At 39.9% G+C, this 22,226-nt stretch overlaps 3 protein-coding genes and 1 pseudogene across 4 annotated transcripts; 2 read left to right on the top strand and 2 right to left on the bottom strand.

Annotated features, from left to right (window-relative positions):
- Positions 1 to 324: 324 nt before the first annotated feature.
- On the top strand, positions 325 to 2,867 carry LOC122015047 (pentatricopeptide repeat-containing protein At5g16860-like). The gene has a single exon (XM_042571695.1). It carries the CDS (start codon positions 496 to 498, stop codon positions 2,668 to 2,670), a length of 2,175 nt encoding a protein of 724 aa, XP_042427629.1. The 5' UTR covers positions 325 to 495; the 3' UTR covers positions 2,671 to 2,867.
- A 95-nt stretch (positions 2,868 to 2,962) lies between these two features.
- LOC122015048 lies at positions 2,963 to 7,490 on the bottom strand. Its single transcript, XM_042571696.1, has 7 exons — positions 7,245 to 7,490; positions 7,065 to 7,133; positions 6,811 to 6,978; positions 6,430 to 6,600; positions 6,106 to 6,315; positions 4,626 to 4,711; positions 2,963 to 3,824 (listed from the first exon to the last, which is right to left on the bottom strand). The coding sequence occupies exons 1-7, from the start codon at positions 7,339 to 7,341 to the stop codon at positions 3,198 to 3,200; spliced, it is 1,428 nt and encodes a 475-aa protein (XP_042427630.1). The 5' UTR covers positions 7,342 to 7,490; the 3' UTR covers positions 2,963 to 3,197.
- Positions 7,491 to 7,870: 380 nt separating this feature from the next.
- Positions 7,871 to 12,061, bottom strand: LOC122016542. Of its 2 annotated transcripts, XM_042573876.1 has the most exons (6): positions 12,044 to 12,057; positions 11,801 to 11,907; positions 10,043 to 10,918; positions 9,210 to 9,410; positions 8,907 to 9,102; positions 7,871 to 8,235 (listed from the first exon to the last, which is right to left on the bottom strand). In XM_042573876.1, the coding sequence occupies exons 2-6, from the start codon at positions 11,828 to 11,830 to the stop codon at positions 8,066 to 8,068; spliced, it is 1,473 nt and encodes a 490-aa protein (XP_042429810.1). In that variant the 5' UTR covers positions 11,831 to 11,907; positions 12,044 to 12,057; the 3' UTR covers positions 7,871 to 8,065. The 2 variants fall into 2 exon arrangements, with proteins under 2 accessions (XP_042429810.1, XP_042429809.1); XM_042573875.1 differs by having other exon boundaries at positions 11,801 to 12,061.
- A 7,500-nt stretch (positions 12,062 to 19,561) lies between these two features.
- Positions 19,562 to 20,488, top strand: LOC122016960 (annotated as a pseudogene).
- Positions 20,489 to 22,226: the final 1,738 nt, after the last annotated feature.

The following is a 22,226-nucleotide window of genomic DNA, read 5'->3' as shown; positions in this document are numbered from 1 at the left end:
GATCACATCAAAACCACCTTGAGGTACCAACAAGCCGGATTATGAATTTTAAAATCAACTAAATTAATCAAAAATCGAACTGAATTTTAAAATAAAAATCTATGAAAACTTAAAATCAAATTAACCAAAATGATTTTTTAAATTCTTTAGATCGGTTGATTCAATTTTATTAAATTTTTTGCTATGTTTAACATAAGTTTTGTAACATGGTTCAAATTAAATTTACAATAACATTTATGTAGATTAATTCATCAAACTGATTGTTGTTCCCGGGTAACGGTACGCTTTCTTAGTTTTCTATATATCAGGATCGAGGCATAGTCTCATCGGCCTGTGCATTTGATAGTCGGCATCGGCCACTCTGAGTATTGTACTGACGAGCTACTCCGAGTATTTTCCAATTTATTTGATAGTCGGTATAATCGGCCCCTCTGAAATTAACCTGCGGCCGTTAACTTTTCATGCCTTGTTCAGTGACTTGGTGCGTGCTATGCTATGAGAGGGGAAGCCTTACGCTCTGTAAAAGATCACTACGCCCGCTTGCTCGACCTGTGCATCCTCCACAAGAACCCAGCTCCGGCCGCACGAGTCCACTCCAAGATCATTGTCGCCGGCCTCGATCGCGACTCCTTCCTCTGTGTCAAGCTCATCGCCTTCTACTCCATCTCCGGCCAACTCCACAAGGCCGATGCTGTCTTCAGCCGCGCTCCCCACCGCGACGCCTTCGTCCTCAACTCCATGATCAGAGCGTACTCCTCCCACGGCCTGCACCGGGAAGCCATCGACCTCTTCCATCGGAAGAGGCATGACGGCGTCCGGCCGGATTCCTACACCTTCTCCTGCGCCGTCAAGGCCTGCGCCTCGATTTCCGATCTCGCGCGAGGGAAGGAACTGCACGGCCTCGCCTCCGAGAGAGGCCTCCACTCCGATGTGTTTGTGGGCAACTCGCTGATGTGCATGTACGCGAGGTGCGGGAGGATGGAGGAAGCGCTCGAGGTGTTCGAAGGGATGCCGCAACAGGACACCGTGTCGTGGACGTCGATCATTTCGGCCTACGCGATCAACGGTCACAAGGGAGAAGCTGTGGAGAAGATGAGGCAGATGATCGAAAGCGGATTAAAGCCCGACCAAGTCACCGTCCTTGCAATCCTTTCGATGGCCGCCGATGCGGCTGTCGTCCGAGAAGTGCATGGCTACGTCTTGAGAAGTGGGTTTGAGCCGACGCCGATGCTGCAGAATTCGCTTATATCAGCTTATGGCAAGTGCGGCAGGGTAGATGACGCACGGAAGGTGTTCGAGAGATGTTCCCGAGTTAACAGAGTCACTTGGAACTCCTTGATCTGCGGTTATGCTCAGAATGGGCTGTTCCAAGAAAGCATGCAGCTTCTCAGGGAGATGAAGCGTTCTGGATGCGATCTCGACGTCATTACTTACAGTGGCATGGTGTCTTCCTTTTCTCAGAATGATCTCTTCGATGAGGCAATGGAGGTCTTCGACGAATTAGTGAATGCAGCGTTGAAGCCGGATGTTGTAGCTATTGCAAGTGTATTGCCGGCGATTTCAGGTTTGCAGCTCTCTAGTTGCTGTAAGGAAATTCATGCTTTCTCTTTCAGACATTGGCTGGAGTCGGATCGCCGAATCCGAAATGCTTTGGTATCAGTTTATAGCAAATTTGGACGTGTGCAATGTGCTGAACTAGTTTTCAAGGCAATCCCAGATCCAGATGTGATATCCTGGAGTTCAATGATCATGGGTTATGCTCAAAACCATTATTTTGTGGAAGCTTTGGATACATTTCAGCAGATGATGAAGGCAGGAACAAAGCCCAACCCTCTTACAGTCACCAGTGTTCTTTCAGCTTGTGCGGGTGTTTCCTGGCTGAGGCAAGGGAAAGAGCTGCATTCATGGGCAGTGAAGAACTCCGTCGACGACCAGTCATATGTCGGAAGTGCTCTAGTGGACATGTATGCCAAGTGCGGAAGGTTGAACGACTCCAGAAAGGTGTTCGACTTAATGATAGAAGACAAGAGCTTGGTCACTTACAATGCGATGATTGGGGGTTATGCCGTGCACGGATTGGCAGAGGATGCGCTTGAGGTTTTTCGCATGGTGAAGGAGCCTGATCAAGTGAGCTTCATTGCAGCATTGTCAGCGTGCAGCCATGGAGGAAAAGTCGAAGAAGGGATCAAATTATTTCACAGCATGAAGGATATGGAAGTGAGACCTAGAGAGGGGCACTATGCTTTGATGGTGGACTTATTGGCACGGTCAGGAAGATTGCAAGATGCTCTCAATCTCATAGCAACAATGCCGATGAAACCAAGTTTGGAAATTTGGGGAGCAATGCTTGGAGCATGCAAGATACACTCTAACTTGGAGATGGGCATCTACACTGCGAATCAGATCATTGAGTCGGGCAGTGGGAATTCGGGGTACTACGTATTGCTTTCGAACATATTGGCGAATTTTGGGAGGTGGAAAGAGGTGGAGGAGATCCGGGAGGCGATGACAGGTAACGAAGTGAAGAAGGGTGCAGGGTGTAGTTGGGTAGAGGTGAACAAGAATGTGCATTCATTTGTTGCAAAGGATAGGTCGCAGCATCCGAAGTCGGAGAGCATGTTCATGATGCTAAATGTGTTGAATGAACATATGAAAGGAATGAGTTGCTAGCTTGTCTCTCACCCAATTTGTGGGGGTGTGACTACGAAGATATAGAGGAGAGCTACAGTTTAAACAAACTTGGGAATCGTTTGTTTAGCTTTGCCCAAACAAATCGTTTACTGACTGGTAGCTGCAGATGATTTGTGGGCTTCACTTCTAGAATAATATCTTCATTTTTGTAACTTCTGACTTGAATTATTCTGCCATGGATCAAGTGTTATTTCAATTGCACTCCAAACAAAATTTGAAGGCTGATCCGGTTACAAAGAGGCATCTAAAAATCTAGAAGGAAACCTCTATATACTAATGTAACCATCATAATAATTCTGCATGTGTTATAGTACCAAAAAGACATCACCATATCACTACAAAGTAGTGCTACACTAACAACCTTGAAAACTTAATAGGTTTCCAATTCAACCGACGATGAAATAAGGCCACAGGTGCTCTTTTCTACAAAAATTCTTAATCAGCATACTCGAGGATACAGATATTAAGCATTATAGGTAACTTAAGGCCATACTAATAAGTATATTTTAGTAGCGGAAAGTGTTGTCCTGGCCATACTTGCTTCTGATATTGTAATGATCATACTTTGGATCGCTATAGTTCGTGGACTTCATGTCAGCTGATTTTGCCTCAGTGCCAACAGCACCATAAAGAACCTCTGAACTCTTGTCGCGATGGCGGGGACGTGCTCGATCCTTTGAGGTCTGAAAGTCCTCAGCCGAGCCATAGAAGCTAGAGTAATCAGGTCTCTTTGAGGATCTGTGCTTACTGGGTTGTGATGGATCCTTGAATTTAGGTATCTTGTTAGATTTCTGGAGCTTTGGTGTAGCATTGCTGGTAACATTTGGTTCGTGAAGTGTCTCAGGCATAGGTGGGGTGCTCTTTTGTTTCTGCACAAGCTGTGGTTCAGTTTTATCTTCAGGCATTATAAGATGATCTTTCAGAGGACTCAGTCCAGTTTTACGTCCGAGATTAAATGGAAAGATGTTGAGAAGCATGTTGCCAATCCCTTCAAATGCAAATTTAGATAGATCAACGAGAAGCCTCCCTAGAGATGGCCATCCAGCTCCAGGCTCTTCCTTAATGGATTCTACAACTAGAGCTGGTTTCTCATGCGACTTGTGCATGTGTTGTACACTTTCAGAGACTTGGTTCTGAAGAAACATAAACCAGAAACTAAAATCCAATAAAGGAGACGTATAATAATTTCTCTGCTAATCTCAAGTAAACTTTCTTTATGTTAGATTTGCATCATGTCAGAATTAAATCTATTTTTTACATTGGCACTAAATGAATTCCCTAATCGCATTCATGATAAACATCCTTTGTGTATATTATTCTAGTATGATAATAAGAAAAGATAAGAGAGAACAGTTAAGATAGATGAAAAACAAATATCTGCAAACAGGTTCAAATATCTTATACCTACCATTTAACAGTGCGACACTCGAAGAATATATTAATAAGAATAAAGAGTGAATGCTAAAATGGAGAAGGGTTTTGAATTCTTGTTTGATTGTTGTGTATCTCTTATGCTATTCCAAAATTTTTATAAAGTTTAATATACAACTAGCCTTGCTTTATGGGTCAGTGTCGGGTGGTTTCTGAATAATGAATGCAAAAAGTTAGTATTAAGAGAGATGAAATTACTAACATTAATTTGTGAGATAATGAGAAAAATTGGAAAAACTATTACGAACCAAGAGTGGTTAGTGCAACACATAATAAGATGAGAGACAATATGCTACACTAATAAGAACATGTTAAAGACAATCAATACATTCTAGATTTAGATGAGTTGGTCTTCATTCTAGTTAAATAGAGGGGTAAGATCCATGTAACTGACCCAAATCTTTGGAACCCATGGATAAATTGTAGTATCTATAGTTGATGCATAAATATTGCGTCAGAAAAATAAACAAGTGCTAAACAAATAAAGTTGTGTGGTTTATCACCTTCTGGGAAATAAATGGTCCAAATCCATACTGAAACAGGCATGAGATGTACCCTGCAAATATTGCACCAATGACCATAATAATATCTGCCACAAAAGAACCAGAAACAATGAGTTGTTATATCAATTGTAATTTGGATCATGAGGATAATTTTTTATAAAAAAGACTTTGTCAAATTGAGTCATTCACAATTTCAGATAAAGAATCAAGAAATGAGATACCAACAGTAAATTTTTGGAGACATTACATTATATGAAAGAAAAATACTATAGTAAACTACAGGCGTCAATTATCTACTTTGTTTTCTCTAGTGATTTCGTCCACCTATGTTGCATAAATAAAGGTTAGCTTACTATGCAGTTTGAGTAGTCAGAATAGTCAGACTTCAATGTGAAATTCAAAAGACAAAAAAAAACAAATGAGAAATGACATGAAACACTCGAGTAAGATATAATAATATGAAAACATCAGCTATCTATCAGTTTTTCGGATGAAAACAATACTATTACTTCAATACAATAGAACGAGTTAGACTTCTCTAAACTTCTTGAAAGACTAAGCGTTTTATGTCATTTATCAAAAAAGGGGAAAAAAATAAGATTGAAATTTATCATCTTAACCTTAGGATGGAGGAGTCATAGCAGCAGAAAAAATTCATCACCAGTGTATGACAATTGATAGTGATATGTGCCACAATCCAGGCTTCAGATGCACAGTGTAAAAAAAACTTGCCCAAGAACAAATATTACAGAAATGAAAACAGGCATTAAAATCATGAACAAACACAAACAGGGAACAATACAAAATCCTCTGGCATCAAAGATAAAAAGTTTACTAGAAACTTTCTTACATTACAGTTTTACAAGTTGAGTCTTGTTCGCAATAACAACCAAAGCCTTCAAATATGCATCATCATGCCCTTGTGGTTTCTGGTTTATATACATTCATTCCTTTCCCTAATACCATATTACCAATTAACAAACAAGAATCACCTTGCATTTTGACAAGTGAATTTTAGATGACTGAGTTCATATTTTTCAACTTGTTATGCCAATGTCCAAGAAGAACCAAATTATAGTCTTTATTTATAACACTAACAAGAAGGGGAGTCTTGGCGCAACGATAAAGTTGTTATTTTTTTGACCAAAAGGTCATGGGTTCGAATCCTGGAAACAGTCTCTTGCAAAAAATAGGGTAAGGTTGCATACAATGGATCCTCCCCTAGGACCCCGCATGGCGGGAGCTTCGTGCACCGAAGTGCCCCATTTATAACACTAACAAATTTTCTCAATAGATTACAGCTCAACTTGAAATGAAGCTTGAAGTTTACAAGTGTTTAACAGAAATTCGAGAAGATGGAAGAGAAAATATTGGAACAATAGTGCCATATCGCAAGGTGGAAAATGTATTCCAGTTCTATGTTTCTTGATTACAAAAATAACTATATATAAAGGAACATCACTGGAAAGTTTTAAGTAACCTGGTGTAGATACTGAAGTATCTTGGTATTCACAGTCCTCTTGCTGAAGAGAAATCTGGCGAAGAGCAGCATTACCCCTGTCTACAACTATAAGAGAACAAGTTCTTCCAACATATACCACATCAAAGTCACTAGAAAACTTAGCATCATCACTTGGTCCATCTCTATAACCTGCTAAATTGGATTTCCCTCCAGCAATAGTAGTTACACCTGATAACAGGGACAAATAAAAAAGCAGGTTTTTTTTGACATTTGCAGAAATTGGTGACTTAATTTTGCATTTCTTCAGCTCCAAATTCAGAAGGCTTTGTCCAAGTATCGTACCTGTTTCACTTATCTTACGAATAGCCAGATTGGAGGTATCAGCAACATACACATTCCCTTTGTCATCCATAGTGACACCTTTCGGATGATAGAAACGAGCATCAGCAGGTTTACCATCTACATGCCCAGAGTATCCCTGAAATGAACCAGCAACCAGTCTTGCTCTGCTATCTGCAACTCCATTTTTGTAGACCCAAATTACAATGCCAAAAAATACGAGCATATGTCTCATTTTGACTGATATAAACAAAAAAGTGATCGTCTCAACAAAAGTCTCAGATAGCATAGCCCCGAAGTATAATTCCAAAGAACTTATAACCTAAGATCTCTACTGATAGTTTGCAATAAAAAGGCATGCAAGTGAAAGGAAGGCGGAATTACACTGGGAGAGAGGAGGAGTGATCCGAACTATATTATTATTTGTGGCATCAACTGCGAAGAGCTCGCCCTCTGGGGAAACCCGGATGGTGTGTGGCAGCACTCCAAGCTTGCCGCCCTCCACAAGCGTCTCCACGAAGTACCCACTCTCGAAGTCGACGACGTCCCCATCTGCCAACCATCATATGGTACACACAGCTTGAGTCGCAAAGAAACAACTTTGAAGAAAAATCGAAGAGAAAGATGCCTCCACCTACCATGCTGGGTTGTTTTCGGGGCGGACTTGGTCCATTTGAGAACATGGGACAAATGCTTCACAATGGCACCTGCAGGATCATAACAAAAGAGTGATCCGTGCAATCTTCGGAGAGAAGGAGCAAAAAAATAGATATAACCACAACGGGGTCGCTTCGACGACGACCCACAGGGCTACCTACCTTGCGTTTTGGAATCGAGAAAGGCGGCGGCGTAAGAAGCAGGGGTGGAGCTGACGATAAGGAAGACAACGAAGAGGAAGAGAACGGATCGATCCATCTCGCAGCTCAGAAGAAGCGAGCGAGAGAATCGGGCGGAAAGCAGAAAGGTACTAGTCCGTGAAGCAGTTCGCTCGGTGGGAGTGTGATGCTGCCGGCTGCAGTGTCATGGGCTCTGTTGAAAGCGAAGAAGAAAGGAAAGAGAAAAGGCAGGCCCCTTTTCAAGCTGTAACAAAATGGGCTGATAAGCGGTCCAGGTAGATGAAGGCCCAACATGGTCGAATGGATGATGTCTTTGAGGTTTACCCAATGGACTGTTAAATGAGCCTCGTCGAAGAAGGCCCAACAAGGCTTAATGGGAATCCAACCATTGTAATTACCTCCACTATTTAAAAATACTAATGGACAGCCGAGATGCGTCCATCATCATTGTTATTGGACAAATCATTCACGCTTAAAAAGCCACAATTAAAGACAAATTACATCTCAATAAATTCTTTATGCAACCATCGTATTAAAGATAAAGTGCACTTAACGAGTGAAAGGAATATATATATATATATATATATAAGGTAGATAGACATTTAGGATTGCATAGATTTGATCCAAACAATAAACTAAAAGATTTGTCAAGTGATTTCCATCTGTACACTTTGAATTGCTACTTTATGCACACAAAACCAAAGAATTAGGGCCGGAAGCGAGCCAACATATATATAGATGACCTCCTTAGTAATCAGACTGGAATCAGGAGTTCATATTGTTGGTTGGGATAATTTTCCAGCTTAAGGAATAAGATCATAAAGAGCACGGTAGAGGACGGCGGCAGCTGGTGGCCTCGGCATCGAGCCCAAAAGTATGTTGGATGCCTTGACCGGAGCGCCATAGAAACGGGAGTTTTCAGACACACGAGTACCGACCATGTTGCTATTGAGAGCACAACCGACAAACGCACCTGCAGCATACAACAGCTAAGATGAGTTTCAAGCTGAACATGATAATTGATGAAGAGCAAAAGCTGAGTAAGTGCATTACAAATTCTTGCTGATGATAGAAATCAACTATGATTTGGTCATGCATATTCATGAATCCAAAAACTCCTAAATTGAAATTTGAGTCGGGATTCATTTTGGTTTATTATCAAATGATTTAAGAGGAAATGGCTAAGCTAATGACTCAAGCCTAATCTAACAGCCGAAGTTGTAATCAGACACGCGGGTTGTGTAATCTGCGTAGTAACCTTTCTTTGACAAAAATAATAAGCCCCATATCGGTCACCAGCAATGAATTGTGTAGCGGGTTTGTTCATATTTGCTTAGCTGCACAAATTCAAGTCAACAAATTCCAAATATGGGAGGGAACAGTACTGAGAAAACCGAAGGTATTTCTCTATAACCTTAAATTTTTACTACTATTGTGGGTCTGGGATGTTTGCTATCTAAGAAAGAACAAAATTTCATATCTAATTTATATAGAGGTGTTTGTTGAATTTGATCAACCACAACATTCTCCAAAAAATAAGCTTGAGGTCTAGCTTTTTGAAGCAAACATAATTTAGCTGATGCATAATTCACAATTCTGCCTTATTCGGATGAATAAGGCAATTGGTATTTGGAAGAGGCATACCTCTACTGCAGCTGTATGTAAAACAAGCAGCATAACCACCATCACCTGCACGTATGTCAGCCTCTGCTGTCCGTCCAACAATGCCAGCAGCTGCACTCACTCCTGCACCAAGTGATAAATGCCCATGGCTACTAAAAGTTTTGATGGCAGCTTTGTTCCTCAATACAATTATATAGTCAGTTAGCTCGCCTCCAACCTGTGCAAAGGATTAATTATTGTATCTTATGGTCTCAATACTCACTTCACCAAACTGACAGTATATACCAAATAAGGCTCTTATATATATTTAAAAAAAAAACTAACCTGAGCTCCCCATCCCAAACCAAATGAAGAGATGGCAGAGGGTGGAGACCAGGAGCCATCTTCTCGTCTAGAGATAACAAGACCAGTCCCAATTTTATAAGTAACAACCATACCAACACAAACAACAGTTAGGATTGCAAGGCCCTTTGCTTGTTTCAGAATAGCTTCAGGGATGGACTTCTCAGGCTTCAAAGAACCAACCTAGCAATAATTACAACAGTCTGAAATTCTATTTAATTAAAAATAATTTAAGAGGCATCGATATTACAAAATAACAGTCCTGGACAACATTGAGGGATAAAAATGCATGTTGGCGACTTTAAATAATTGTGACTAATACTGCTTGTTGATGGTGTTGTTTGTCAACAGTCATTTCTATTTAAGAGAGAAGTCAGTATAATGCAGACACTGAATCTTTCAAATGTAATTAAAATTAACCATAATGAGAAGTGTTCAAAATGCATTAGAAGTGTACTATAAATAAATGAAGACGCTGATACGTTGCAGTTCATAAGATGTCCTAGAAATGAATTTAATTGGAATCCCACTTGTTCCAGCTTTTAGATAGTAGTCTATCCAGGCAATATCTCCTAGTCATGCAAGTGCAATTGCTAGATGTTGGCAAGACCACTAACAATTTGAAACGTCCAAAGAAAAATGACCTGGAAATTGACGTTGAGAAATTCTGAAGTAAATCACAATCATTAACAGTTGGGAGAATTTATAAGTGTAAGCAAAATGTTTGTGAAAAAGCTAACATGAATTCCATGGCATTGGAACATAAGATTTACCTAGTTATGATCATACCAGTACCATTAGGAAAAATGGCCTACCTTAGTGTAAGTGCGAAGTATATTTGCTGCTTTGTAAATCTCATACTCCATAGTTCGACCCCATGGAAAGTTCAACCATGATCGCAAGGTGCTGAGGTCAGTCAAATCATGGGTTGGAAGTTGCGAGGCATGACTGATTTGATTCATCAAGTAAACCTGAACCGATTCCAATCGAACGCCACAAACGTCACAGACTCGTTGTGGGTCTGCAACTCTGAATTTTCTAGGAAGCAAGCTTCTTCCTTTGGAACAATCGTTGCAAAATATGCCACCACAAAACCGGCAATGATGCCTTGAGCACATTATTGGGTGAAAGCGCACATTGCACAACATGCAAGCTGCAGCAGCACTATCAGGCAACCACTTTGGTGGCTCAGTTTCCAAAATCACCATTTTGTGCCCATAGTTAGCCTCTGCCAGAGTCTTAGCCATTTCTTTCCATGTTTCTTCTAAGAGCTCTGTTGACATGCAAGGCATTTTACGACTCAAAAGGTCGCCCGAACTAACAGCACTCACTTTGCCTCGTGCCATAAGAAGCATTTCATAAACCACATCCCATATGGTCATCTCCTTATCTTCTGATAATTGGTCCCAACTGAATTCTTCCTCCGGAAAGTAACCACCATTGGAACCAAATCCCTTGCTCCATTCATCATGGTCATTTTCAAGCATGGGAGGGACAGATACAGGTATCCAAAAGCCAGTTTCCTCGTAAAGCGGCGAATCATAAAAGAAATATTTGCCTGATTTCATTTCTACAGGATCTTCAGTAGTGTTCATTCTGCGAATAGAAGATTGAAGCACTTCTGGATTGCAAGATTTATCGCTCTTAGGTGAAGAGATATCATTGTTGATATCCTCTATTTGATCAGAAACCTGATTAAAGATTTCAGAAATCAATATACGGAACTTCCAACAAGCTGTTCTCTATCTTTTCAATAGTAGACATTATGCTGAAATCATGAATATAAAAAACCAAAAAACAATTCCTCGAGTATTTGACTAGTGGTTTTTGTGAACTCAGTGTAATGTGTTTCCAACTAAATTCTCTTTGCAGCATGAAAGCAAGCTAAGATAAATGGTAATATATAGTTTGTGTGAGAAAATACACAATTTAGTTTTTTTTAAATTCAATTCTACAAAAAAAATTCTAATTTATATTAAAATGGAATGAACAGAATAAAAAATAACATTATAAAAGAAAGTTATGCTTGAGGAGAAGTGCAATCGGAAGCTGAAATCCAAGACACCATAGTTAAACAGAAAGAACAGAATGAAAAATCATTATGAAAAAAAAAGTTAGACTTGAGGAGAAGTGCAATGCGGAAGCTGAATCTAGTACACTATAATTAAAAAATGATGATCAGAATTTTTTTTAAAAAAATAACATTATAAAAAAGGTTAGAGTTGAGGAGAAGTGCAATTGGATGACGAAATCTAATACATTATGATCAACTACTCCTTCCTGCAAGTAAAGTTACATTCAACTAAACAGAAAGGGATGAAAAAAAATCAACAACAAATTAAATTGTAGTATCGAATCCTATCATGCCAAAGAAGAAATTTAACCCTATGGACTGGAAATCAAAACCTCAGAAAAATTGATTTTCCTGGAAATTCACACAAGCACCTCCCCTCAATTACGGAGGAATCTGAAACCAAGTAGTGGAACCTGACCAAAATTTTCCCTTTGGTCCGGTCCCAAAACGAGATATGACAAGGGGAAATTAAAGTAACGACGAGTCGATTAAATCCAACCTCCACCGACGAAGGACAGAAATTCTTCATGCATGTATCCGAATAGGCGGCAGACGGGGGAGATGTCGATTCCTCAATTCCCGTTGCAGAGTAGAGATTGTTGCTCCCTATCATAGTGAATCGATCAGGCGAGTCAGATTTCCAAAAGAAAATTCACCATTGATTGAAAATTGAAATAGATTGCTGGGAGATTGAGGATTCCGAAGGGATTTTTGGTATTGGAGTTGCGAAGAAAACCAAAACCTGACGAAAGGATGAAGAGCAGCCGTGGAAGGAACTATCATATATATCTATATATATAGACACGACCCCAAGGGTACCCGTCGGCCGCCGGGGAGCTGAGTTGGGGTTGGACCCAAATTTCTTTATTGGGCTAATAATTGAATGTTTGGGCCCAACAAGCTAACCGAAGATGTCATGAATAATTCATACTTAGAAAAAAAAAATTTTAAGAAAAAACTATGTTCTTATCTACATATAAACGCACCATTTACTTACTATAAATTCAAAAAATTTATGGTATATATTTCCTTTAAATTTTCTTATCCAACGTAAGCTTTCTTTTGTTTTGACACACTAAACTTGGTACTTAATACTTTTTCTGACCCAGCTTTAGGATTCTTTTTTAAATTTTGTTTAGAAATCATGCTCTCTAATTTGATTTAAAACCATAAATAAAAAAAAAAGAAACTCAACCTGTTAATTTTTATTCAGTAGATTATTTTACAAATTAAATTGTCAAAACAGTGTATGCTATTTTTCACTATGCAAACTAAATTACAACTAAAATTGTAAAATCAATACTTCAAATATTTGGTAAATCAAGGTGTAAGAGGTATAGTTTGTAAAATTGCGATTCAGAATCGCTTTTTACAGTAGGATCGTAGCAGGATCGGTAGGATTGGAACAGAATCGATAAGATCGGAATAGAATCAGAACATGATCGGTGGAAGCTTTGAAGGTCATAACTTTTGACTGGCATCAAATCAAAAAAATTCGTTCAGATATCTTTAATAAATTTCAAAGTTTATCCTTAATCACCCTATTTCAAATCCAAAAAATATTATTTAAATCCTTTTCGGATGTCCAGAAGATTTTATCTTTTTTTTTATTATCTTTTTTTCATCTTATTAGGGTTTTAAATTATTTAAACATATGTTTAATTATTATTTTTTTTTAGTTTTTTATCAATAATATTCTGTCATTTTTCTTTTCCCCAAAATAATGAGTTTTTGGATGTCTATTGTCTAATATTGTGTGACATCAACCAGTCTTTAGAAGATTATTTCTGATATTTATATTTGAATCAAAGGATTCAATAGCTTATGTTATATACGTTAGGTACTTTGTTGCCTTTAAATTTAATTATCTTATAAATCAAGGAAATATTTTTGACATTGAATGTGTTATTATTATTGTGTTAATAGAAATTTTATATTCTTTCATTTTATAATATAAAAATATAAATATTATTACTATGCGAGAATAATAGTTGAATTACAAGTTAATTTAAATTTGTACATGTAGTAATGTAATTTGAGGTGTTGAGTATAAATGATTACATATATATACAAAATTAATTATTTATTTATATGTAAAATGAGTTTTTAGGTATTTTTTCTAATCATTAATCATGTATGATAAGATTTTAAGGTTTTTTTGTAGGATCGTACAATTCTACGATCCGATCCTGACCGATCTGATCCTGACCCTAAATTGATTCTGTGTAGGATCACGATTCTACAAACTATGGTAAGAGGTCTTCGATTACAATCTCAAGCTACAATCTCCCTGTTCCAATTTTTTTTTTTTTTGAACTAATTTTAAGTTTTTTTATATATTTTATTTGTTTCACAGGTTAAAAGTTAAAACATAAGAGATAAAAAAAACTCAGATTGACGAGACCGGATTCTCTATATTAAGAAATAATTATTATTAGTAAATATTTATTTGTTTCCTAGGTATTAAGGAATAATTATTATTAATAAATACTTATTTATTTTCTAGTATTTTATATATTTTTCTATTTTATGTGTTTTTCTATTTTTCACTTGTAATGGTATTTATATACCATATATTATTATTAATAAAGTACATAAATTCTATCGTCAACATGGTATTAGAGCGTTAAGCTTAACAGCAATCCTTTTTTTCTTTTTTTTTCATAATACCCACGGGTCGCCTTCTATAATTGCTACCGTCGATAACATCACTCACCAGCTATCTCTCACAAATACTCCTGATTCACCTTCCGTCCTTATAGTTCTTAACGTCAATGCTCAAGCACCGTTGAAACTCACCACCTCCAATTACTCTGTCTGGCACTTGGTGTTCATGTCTCTTCTATTCGGATATGACATAGTAGGTTTTGTTGATAGTTCACATCCTTGCCCCCTGCGCAGATAACGCCTACAGATGCCACGCTCCCTCAGGTGAATTCTGATCATATTCTCAAACTCCGTCAGGATCAACTTCTCCTCAATGCTATTATAGGTTCAATGTCGCCTACTCTTGTGTAGTTTATTTCTTCATCCACTTCATCTAGAGATACATGGCATATGTTGGAGAGAACCTACGCTACTCCCTCACGTAGCAAAATTATGACTCCTCGTCAAAATCTTGTCAGCCCTCAATAGGATAACAGATATATCACTAATTATATGCAGGACATCAAAAGAAATATTGACGCTCATGCACTTATGAATGTCAAAGTTGACTTTGATAATTTTTCCATTCGTGTCCTGAATGGTCTTAGCCAAGATTACTGTAATATCTCGCATGCTCTGTAAGTTCGTGACGTCCTTATTACCTTTGATGAGCTATTCGAGCATCTCCTCAACTATGGAGCCCAGTTAAAAGTCTCGACACCATCTCCATCTTTGACACCAATGATTGCTCTTGTGGCTCCAGCAAGGAATTCTCATAATTGGTATTTAAACTATCGTGGTGGTCGCTAGTAGGTTTCGTCGATGTCCTAACAGTCGTGCATGTCTACTCTTGAGCTATCTACGTGTCCTCCTGCACATCCAGCTGTGTCCAGCCCCAATCGTTATCTTGGGCACTGTCAGATTTGTGGTGTCCAAGATCACTCTGCTCGCCAGTGCAGTCATATGACTGCCTCGATGTTTGCTCTACTTCCGTCGACTCCTCCGCGTGCTCTGCGTCCAGTGTATAGTGCATTGTTTGCGCACACTATTGTTCATTTTATATCTCCGTGTGATTCTCGGGAATGGGTGGTTGACTTTAGCGCCTCTCATCATGTCACCACTAATCTCACTACTCTCTCATTGCATGAGCCTTACTCTGGGAATGATAACGTCGTCATTGGTCATGGTTCTGGACTACCCATTACACACACTAGTTCTTTCCCTTTCTCCACTCCATCTTTCCCTTTAGTTTTCTATAATGTTTTATTTGTGACATCTATGTCAAAAAAATTTGATTTCTGTCGCTGCACTTTGTGCTATTAATCTTATTACATTTCTTTTCTTTGATTCCTATTTTCAGGTGTTGGATCGTTGTACGGGAGCAATACTAGTCAGCAAGGTCCATAGAGTTGGTATCTATTACTAGTCAAAATTTACGTCTATGCTATCATCCTCTTCCGTATTTTCTGTGTCTGTCTCATCATCTATTTCCTTATGGCATAGTCGTTTAGGTCATCCATCATTAAGTGTTTTGCAATATTTTTTGTTATCCTTAGGTCTTTCGTTTCCTGTAGATACTTTGTCTAATTTTTCATGCACTTTGTGTAATATTAATAAGAGTCATAAATTATCCTTTCATAAATCTAGTATTTCATCTCGTGCTCCTTTGGATATTATCTTTTCTGATATTTGAACATCTCCTATATCATCATTTAATAGACTTAAATATTATGTTATCTTTGTTGATCATTTTACAAAGTATATATGGCTTTATCCTTTACACAAAAAATTGGATGTATACTCTACCTTTATTGCATTCAAAATTCTTGTTGAAAATCAGTTCTCGATAACTATCAAAACACTCTTCACTGACAATGGAGGTAAATTCTTAGTTTTCGCTCCTCTCTTACTACTCATGGTATCAGTCACCTTGCCACTCCTCTACATACTCCTGAATACAATAGATACTCTGAACACCGTCGTCGTCATATTATTGAAACTAATATCACTTTCACTCACTTTCTGGTCTTACGTCTTTGCTATGACTGTCTATTTGATTAACCACATGTCTAAAGTCAGTTTTTCCCACATGTCCTCTTTTGAAAAATTGTTCACCATCGTTCCTGATCTTTCTAAGCTTCAAGTTTTCGGGTGTCTATGCTTTCCGTGGTTGCGCCCATACTCTCACCACAAGTTTGATCCCAAGTCAACCTCTTGTATCTTCCTTGGCTATTCTCTCACCCAAAGTGTCTTCCTGTGCTATGATGTCACTCTCAAAAGAGTTTTTATATCTCGTCATGTAAGTTTGTGGAGCATATTTTTTTCATTTTCCATTACCTCCTCCTTGGATTCCACAGTAATAGACATTGACTCTGAGCTCTTTATCGCACCAATCCTCTTGTGCGACCCTCCGGCACCGGTGCAGCAACCTTCCACTAGCTATAGTCGCCCGCAATTGACTTCTCACCGCTGCCATCATCGTCGCCATCACCGCCTCTTGTTGTCGGGTCGTCCACGATGCCTGGTGGTGACCAACCCTCTAGCCCACTACCTCTCCATCCTCCTCTCACTTCTCAAAATCAACATCCCATGCAAACTCGCTCCAAAAATGTCATCTACAAACTCAATCCAAAGTATCTTCTTCATACTAGCCCTCCACAACCCTGTAAACCCTCTTCTATCACACAACCGCTCAAAAATTCGAATTGGCTATAGGCCATGCACGAAGAGTATGATGCTCTTCTCCGTAATCAGACTTGGACTCTTGTCCCACCTTGGCGCCTTCGCCATACCAAAATCTTGTGGGTAGCAGGTGGATATTTCGCATTAAGCGTAATTCTGATAGCTCAATTGATCGGTATAAGACTTGCCTTATTGCCAAGGGTTTTCATCAGCATTATAGTATTGACTTTCATGATACATTTAGCCCTATTATTAATCCAGTAACAATGCACATTGTTCTTAGTTTGGCTGTGAATCGAAGGTGATGTCTTCGCCAACTTGATGTCAACAATGAGTTTTTTAATGGTCGCTTTGAAAAGGAGGTTTATATGGCACAACCTTCGGGTATGCGTAGTGTTGAGTTTCCAGATCATGTGTATAGTTTGCATAAGGCGCTTATGGCCTGAAGCAGGCTCTGCGCACCTAGTATTTGGAGCTTCGCGTTTTCTTGGTCTCTCTTGACTTTGTTGCATCTCGGGCTAACACCTCCTTATTTGTTTATTTTTATGATGATACTCTTATCTATTTCCTTGTATATGTTGATGATCTAATCATTACAGGGAGTGATGCTTCTTTTGTTGACGTCATAATATATAAACTTCATACAAAATTTGTGATTAAGGATCTTGGGGCTCTTTCGCACTTCTGCGGTGTTGAGATTCGCCCAACCTCAAATGGTCTTCTTTTGTCTTAGCAAAAGTATGTCATTGATCTTCTCTCCAAACACAACATGTTTGAGTCAAAGCCGGTCTCCACTCCATTATTGCTGACTCTCGTCTTACTTTTAATGATGGGTCTTCGTTTTTTGATGCGACTAAGTTTCGACAAGTGGTTGGGAGCTTACAACATCTCCGTATGACTTATCTTGATATTTTCTTTGTCGTCAATAAGCTCTCACAGTTTATGCATGTTCCTTCAGAGACGCATTGGAGCGTTGAGAAGCGTTTACTTCGGTATCTCAATGGTACTAGGGATCTTGACATTCGTTTTCTTGTGGATACACCTCTTACTCTTCATGGTTTCTCCGATGCGGACTAGGCAGGAGATCCAGATGATCGATGTTCTATGGGTGCATTTATTATTTTTTTGGGTGTTAATCCAGTTTCCTGGAAATCTATCAAACAACGCACGGTTGTGCACTCTTCGACTGAGGCCGAATACGTGTCATTGCCTCTGTGACATCTGAGATCCTATGGATTAAGTCACTTTTGACAGACCTGCTTCTTCCGGTTACCACGCCTACTATGCTTTTCATTGATAATTTAGGTGTCACCTATCTTTCAGCTAATCTTATTTTTCACTCTCGGATGAATCATCTGGCTATTGACTATCACTTTGTTCGTGATTTAGTGCAAGCCCCCGAACGACGAGTTACTCATATTATTGTTGAAGATCAGTTAGCCGATGCACTTACCAAGTTACTTTCTCAACCTCGACTGTTTGCTTTTTGTAACAAGATTGATATCATTTCTGAAACACTATTTTGAAGGGGTGTATTAGGAAATAATTATTATTAGTAAATACTTATTTATTTTTTGGTTATTAGAGAATAATTATTATTAGGAAATACTTATTATTTTCTAATATTTTATATGTTCTCTTATTTTATGTGTTTTCTTATTTTTCACTTGTAATGATCTTTATATGTCATATATTATTATTAATAAAGTACATGAATTTTATCGTCAACACTCTGATCTATTTTCTCTAGTCCATTTTTTATGGACCAGGAATAGTCCACTGTTGGGGTTCAATCAAAGTCCCACATGGAAAGATTTGGTATAAGATCATGGGATTAAAAGGATGCATGATATCTCCATTGGATGAGGCCTTTTGGGGAGAGCCCAAGAACAAAGCCATGAGGGCCTAGGCCCAAAGTGGACAATATCATGCCATTGTGGAGATATATGGGCATCCTTTGGCACAACAAATGGTATCAGAGCCATGGTACGAACTAGATACCATGTGGGGTGGCCTTGAACGAAGTTAAGGGTGGGCCCGGAATAAGTCAGGTGATCGGATGTTCGTGGGAGGCCTGGAGCAGGTCAGGGTGATCGGATACTTGTGCGGAAGCAAGTAGGTCAGGGTGACCAGATGCTCGCAGGGAGGCCCGAAGTAGGTCAGGGTGACTGGATACTCGCGGGGAGGCCTGGAGCAGGTCAGGGTGACCGGGTACTTGCGGTGAGGCAAGTAGGTCAGGGTGGCCGGATGCTCGCAGGTAGGCCCGGAGTAGGTCAAGGTGACCGGGCGCGGATACTCGCGGGGAGGCCTGGAGCAGGTCAGGGTGACCGGGTACTTGCGGTGAGGCGAGTAGGTCAGGATGGCCGGATGCTTGCAGGTAGGCCCGGAGTAGGTCAAGATGACCAGGCGCGGATGCTTGCGGGGAGGCCCAGAACAGGTCAGGATGACCGGATGCTCGCGGGGAGGCCCGGACCATAAGAGTAATTGTGGTCCTTCGTTTGAGGGGAGGATTGTTGGGGTTCAATCAAAGTCCCACATGGAAAGATTTGGTATAAGATCATGGGGTTAAAAGGATGCATGATATCTCCATTGGATGAGGCCTTTTGGGGAGAGCCCAAGAACAAAGCCATGAGGGCCTAGGCCCAAAGTGGACAATATCATGCCATTGTGGAGATATGTGGGCATCCTTTGGCACAACATCCACAATGAAATTACAACCGGATCGCCCCAATGATTCGGTCGTTGTAATTTCTCTCTGTATTCATTTTTTTCACCTAGATTATAGTTTAGATTAGAATGAGCGACCGAAGAACCCCCTCTCGACGCCCAATAGTTCAGCTATTCATCAACCGTTGGTGGCCTTGGACTGTCTATCCGACCTAAATTATAACCTAAGTAAGTAAGGTCAACATAGGAAGAGGAATCCGGCAACTGAGGACCATCTCAGGGTCCACTGAGGACCAAGGATCCTCTCTCCGGACCTGCAGTTTAGTTATTCATCACTTTCCGCGTTTCTTTTGCATTTGCAACCTTCTTCCTCCCCTCCCTTCGCTCTTCTCGTCCCGCTGACCGCATGGAAGCTGAAGTCATCAGCAGCCGTAGCAGCAACCCCAGCTGCGCCGGTGGAACCGCCCCCTCTCCGCCACCAGTTCCCCTGCTGACCCCCAAAACCGTTCCCAAAGCCTGCGAGGCGACTCCGTGTCTGACGACGACCTTCGTCCAGGCGGACATATTCTCATTCAAGAAGGTGGTACAGATGCTCACGGGCTCTGCCGAGACGGCGGTCGCGGCAGCCTCAGCGCCGATGGAGCAGCCCCCTCCTCCTGCGGGGAAGGCAACCGGCCCCAAAAAACAGGCTTTCAAGCTCTACGAGCGACGGAACAGCCTCAGGAACTTCAAGATGCTTAGCCCCCTCCTGCCGACGTTCATGAGCTCGATTCTCAACTCCCCTGGCGGCGGCGCCTCTGCTGGATCCTCTCCGCGGAAGCAACCAGAGGCCCTCTCGCCCAGCACGCTGGAATTTCCCTCCTTGGCGCTGAGCCCGGTGACGACCCTGATCCCGGATCCCTTCAGCCGGCCGCTGCACCCGAGCTCGGAGGCCGCCAAGTGGGCTGAGGACCGAGCCATTGCCGGAAAGGGGTTCTACCTCCACCCCTCGCCTCGTGCTATGGCCGACATATATAGAGCCGCCACGGTTGCTGCCTTTGTTCCCAGTGACGTCTCCCAAGGTCGTCTCGTCTGAGTTATCTCTCGCCACGCCTCACCCTGTAGTTTGATTCCTGCTCTTCTTGCTTCCATTGTATGATTTGACCTTTTTAATCCACGACGGATCGAGATTAGCCATAGTAAGAAAGAAAAAAAAAATTCTCCTTAATTTCTTCATTTGGAATGCATAAGTAAGTATACTCGATTGGGCAAAAGGATTTCTGGTTCTTACTCTTCATTACCTTCCTCACATGAACCGTAATTAAGCCAACCATGAGTGTTTTGAATCAGAAAGTCATGTTGAATATCTACTAGGATATTTAAAAAGATAACAAAGCATGGCAGGTTAATTTCTAGGGTTAAGCAGCAAGATAAACTTGTGTTGTTTCAGAAATTGTCATTTCTTTTAGGAAGATGTGACAATTTAACCGAAACAAGCTGCCGAGCTCGATCTGCAACTTTTAAATGCTTAACAACTAACTGCTGCTCAGTCATTTGTTGGCCTCTTTGTCAAATAGGCAGGGGTATCTATGCCAAAAAAAAATTTCGAACCTTAATTTGAAGATGATGAATTTAGAATTAAAGTGTTTTGTCTCCAAATTCTTATCGTACAAGTTAACCAGTTTTTTTGCATCTATGAATTTCGTCAAACTGGGCATTGGCATGGGACCATGAGCTACTTCGTCTGCACAAAACAGGTAGGGAAGTAAAAGTCACTTAAAGCTGCAGCCATTCTCCTGTAGGGCCCACTGATTTCCAAGGAGATTAGGGCATCCGTATTGAATTCAATATTAATCTCATATTTATGGGACGGGTTCTCCTCTCGTATATGTCTAATGGTTAACACATTAAGGGGACATTTGGTTTTTTCCTAGGAATAGGAATCGAAATAGGAATCATTGTATTGTGGAATGAGAATGAGTATGAGCACGAATATCACTCTTAAAAGTAATGTTTGGTTAGTTGTATATCTTCTATCGGAATAAATCAAAGTTTCTTTTTTTACCCTTAAAGGAAAATAAGAGAAAAAATTAGATGTGAGAGAAAGATTAATGTGAGAGAAAAATATGATGAAAGAGATTGATGAGAGAGAAAGTATTATGAGAGAGAAAGTGTGATAAGAAAGAATGAAGAGAGAGAAAGTGTGATGAGAGAAAATGAAAAAAGAGAGTGTGATTGGAGAGAGCATGATGAAAGAAAATATGATATGAGAGAAAGTATGATAGGAGAGGATGAAGAGAGAGAAAATATAGTGAGAAAAAAATAAGGAGAGAGTGTGTCATGAGAGAGATTGAGGAGAGAGAAAGTATGGTGAGAGAAAAAGAGAACAGTGAATATGATGGGAGAGATTGAGGAGAGAGAGAGTATGATGAGAGAGAAAGTGTGTTGAGGAAAAAGGTGTAAGTGTGGCAAGAGAGATTGAGGAGAGAGAAAGTATGATGAGGAAAAAAGGAGTAAGTGTGATAAGAGAGATTGAGAAGAGAGAAAGTATGATAAGAGAGACAGTGTGTTGAGGAAAAAAGGAGGAAGTGTGATAAGAGAGATTGAGGAGAGAGAAAATATGATGAGAGAGAAAGTGTGATGAGAAAAAAGAAAGTGTGATGGGAGAGATTGAGGAGAGAGAATGCATGATGAGAGAGAAAGTGTGATGAGGAAAAAAAGAAGGAAGAGAATGCGATGGAAGAGATTGAGGAGAGAGAAAGTGTAATGAGAAAAAAAGAGGAAAGAGAGTGTGATAGGAGAGATTAAGGAGAGAGAAAGTGTGTGATAAAATGATGAGAAAGAAACTATGATGAGAGAGAAAATATAATGAGAGAGAATAAGGAGAGATAAGTGATATGAAAGAAAAAATAAATAAATATATTTTGATATTTGATATTAATGGAAAAAAT

Source organism: Zingiber officinale, chromosome 8B, assembly GCF_018446385.1.
Source record: "Zingiber officinale cultivar Zhangliang chromosome 8B, Zo_v1.1, whole genome shotgun sequence".
NCBI classification, from domain to species: domain Eukaryota; kingdom Viridiplantae; phylum Streptophyta; class Magnoliopsida; order Zingiberales; family Zingiberaceae; genus Zingiber; species Zingiber officinale.
This window is presented reverse-complemented; position numbering and strand designations above follow the sequence as displayed.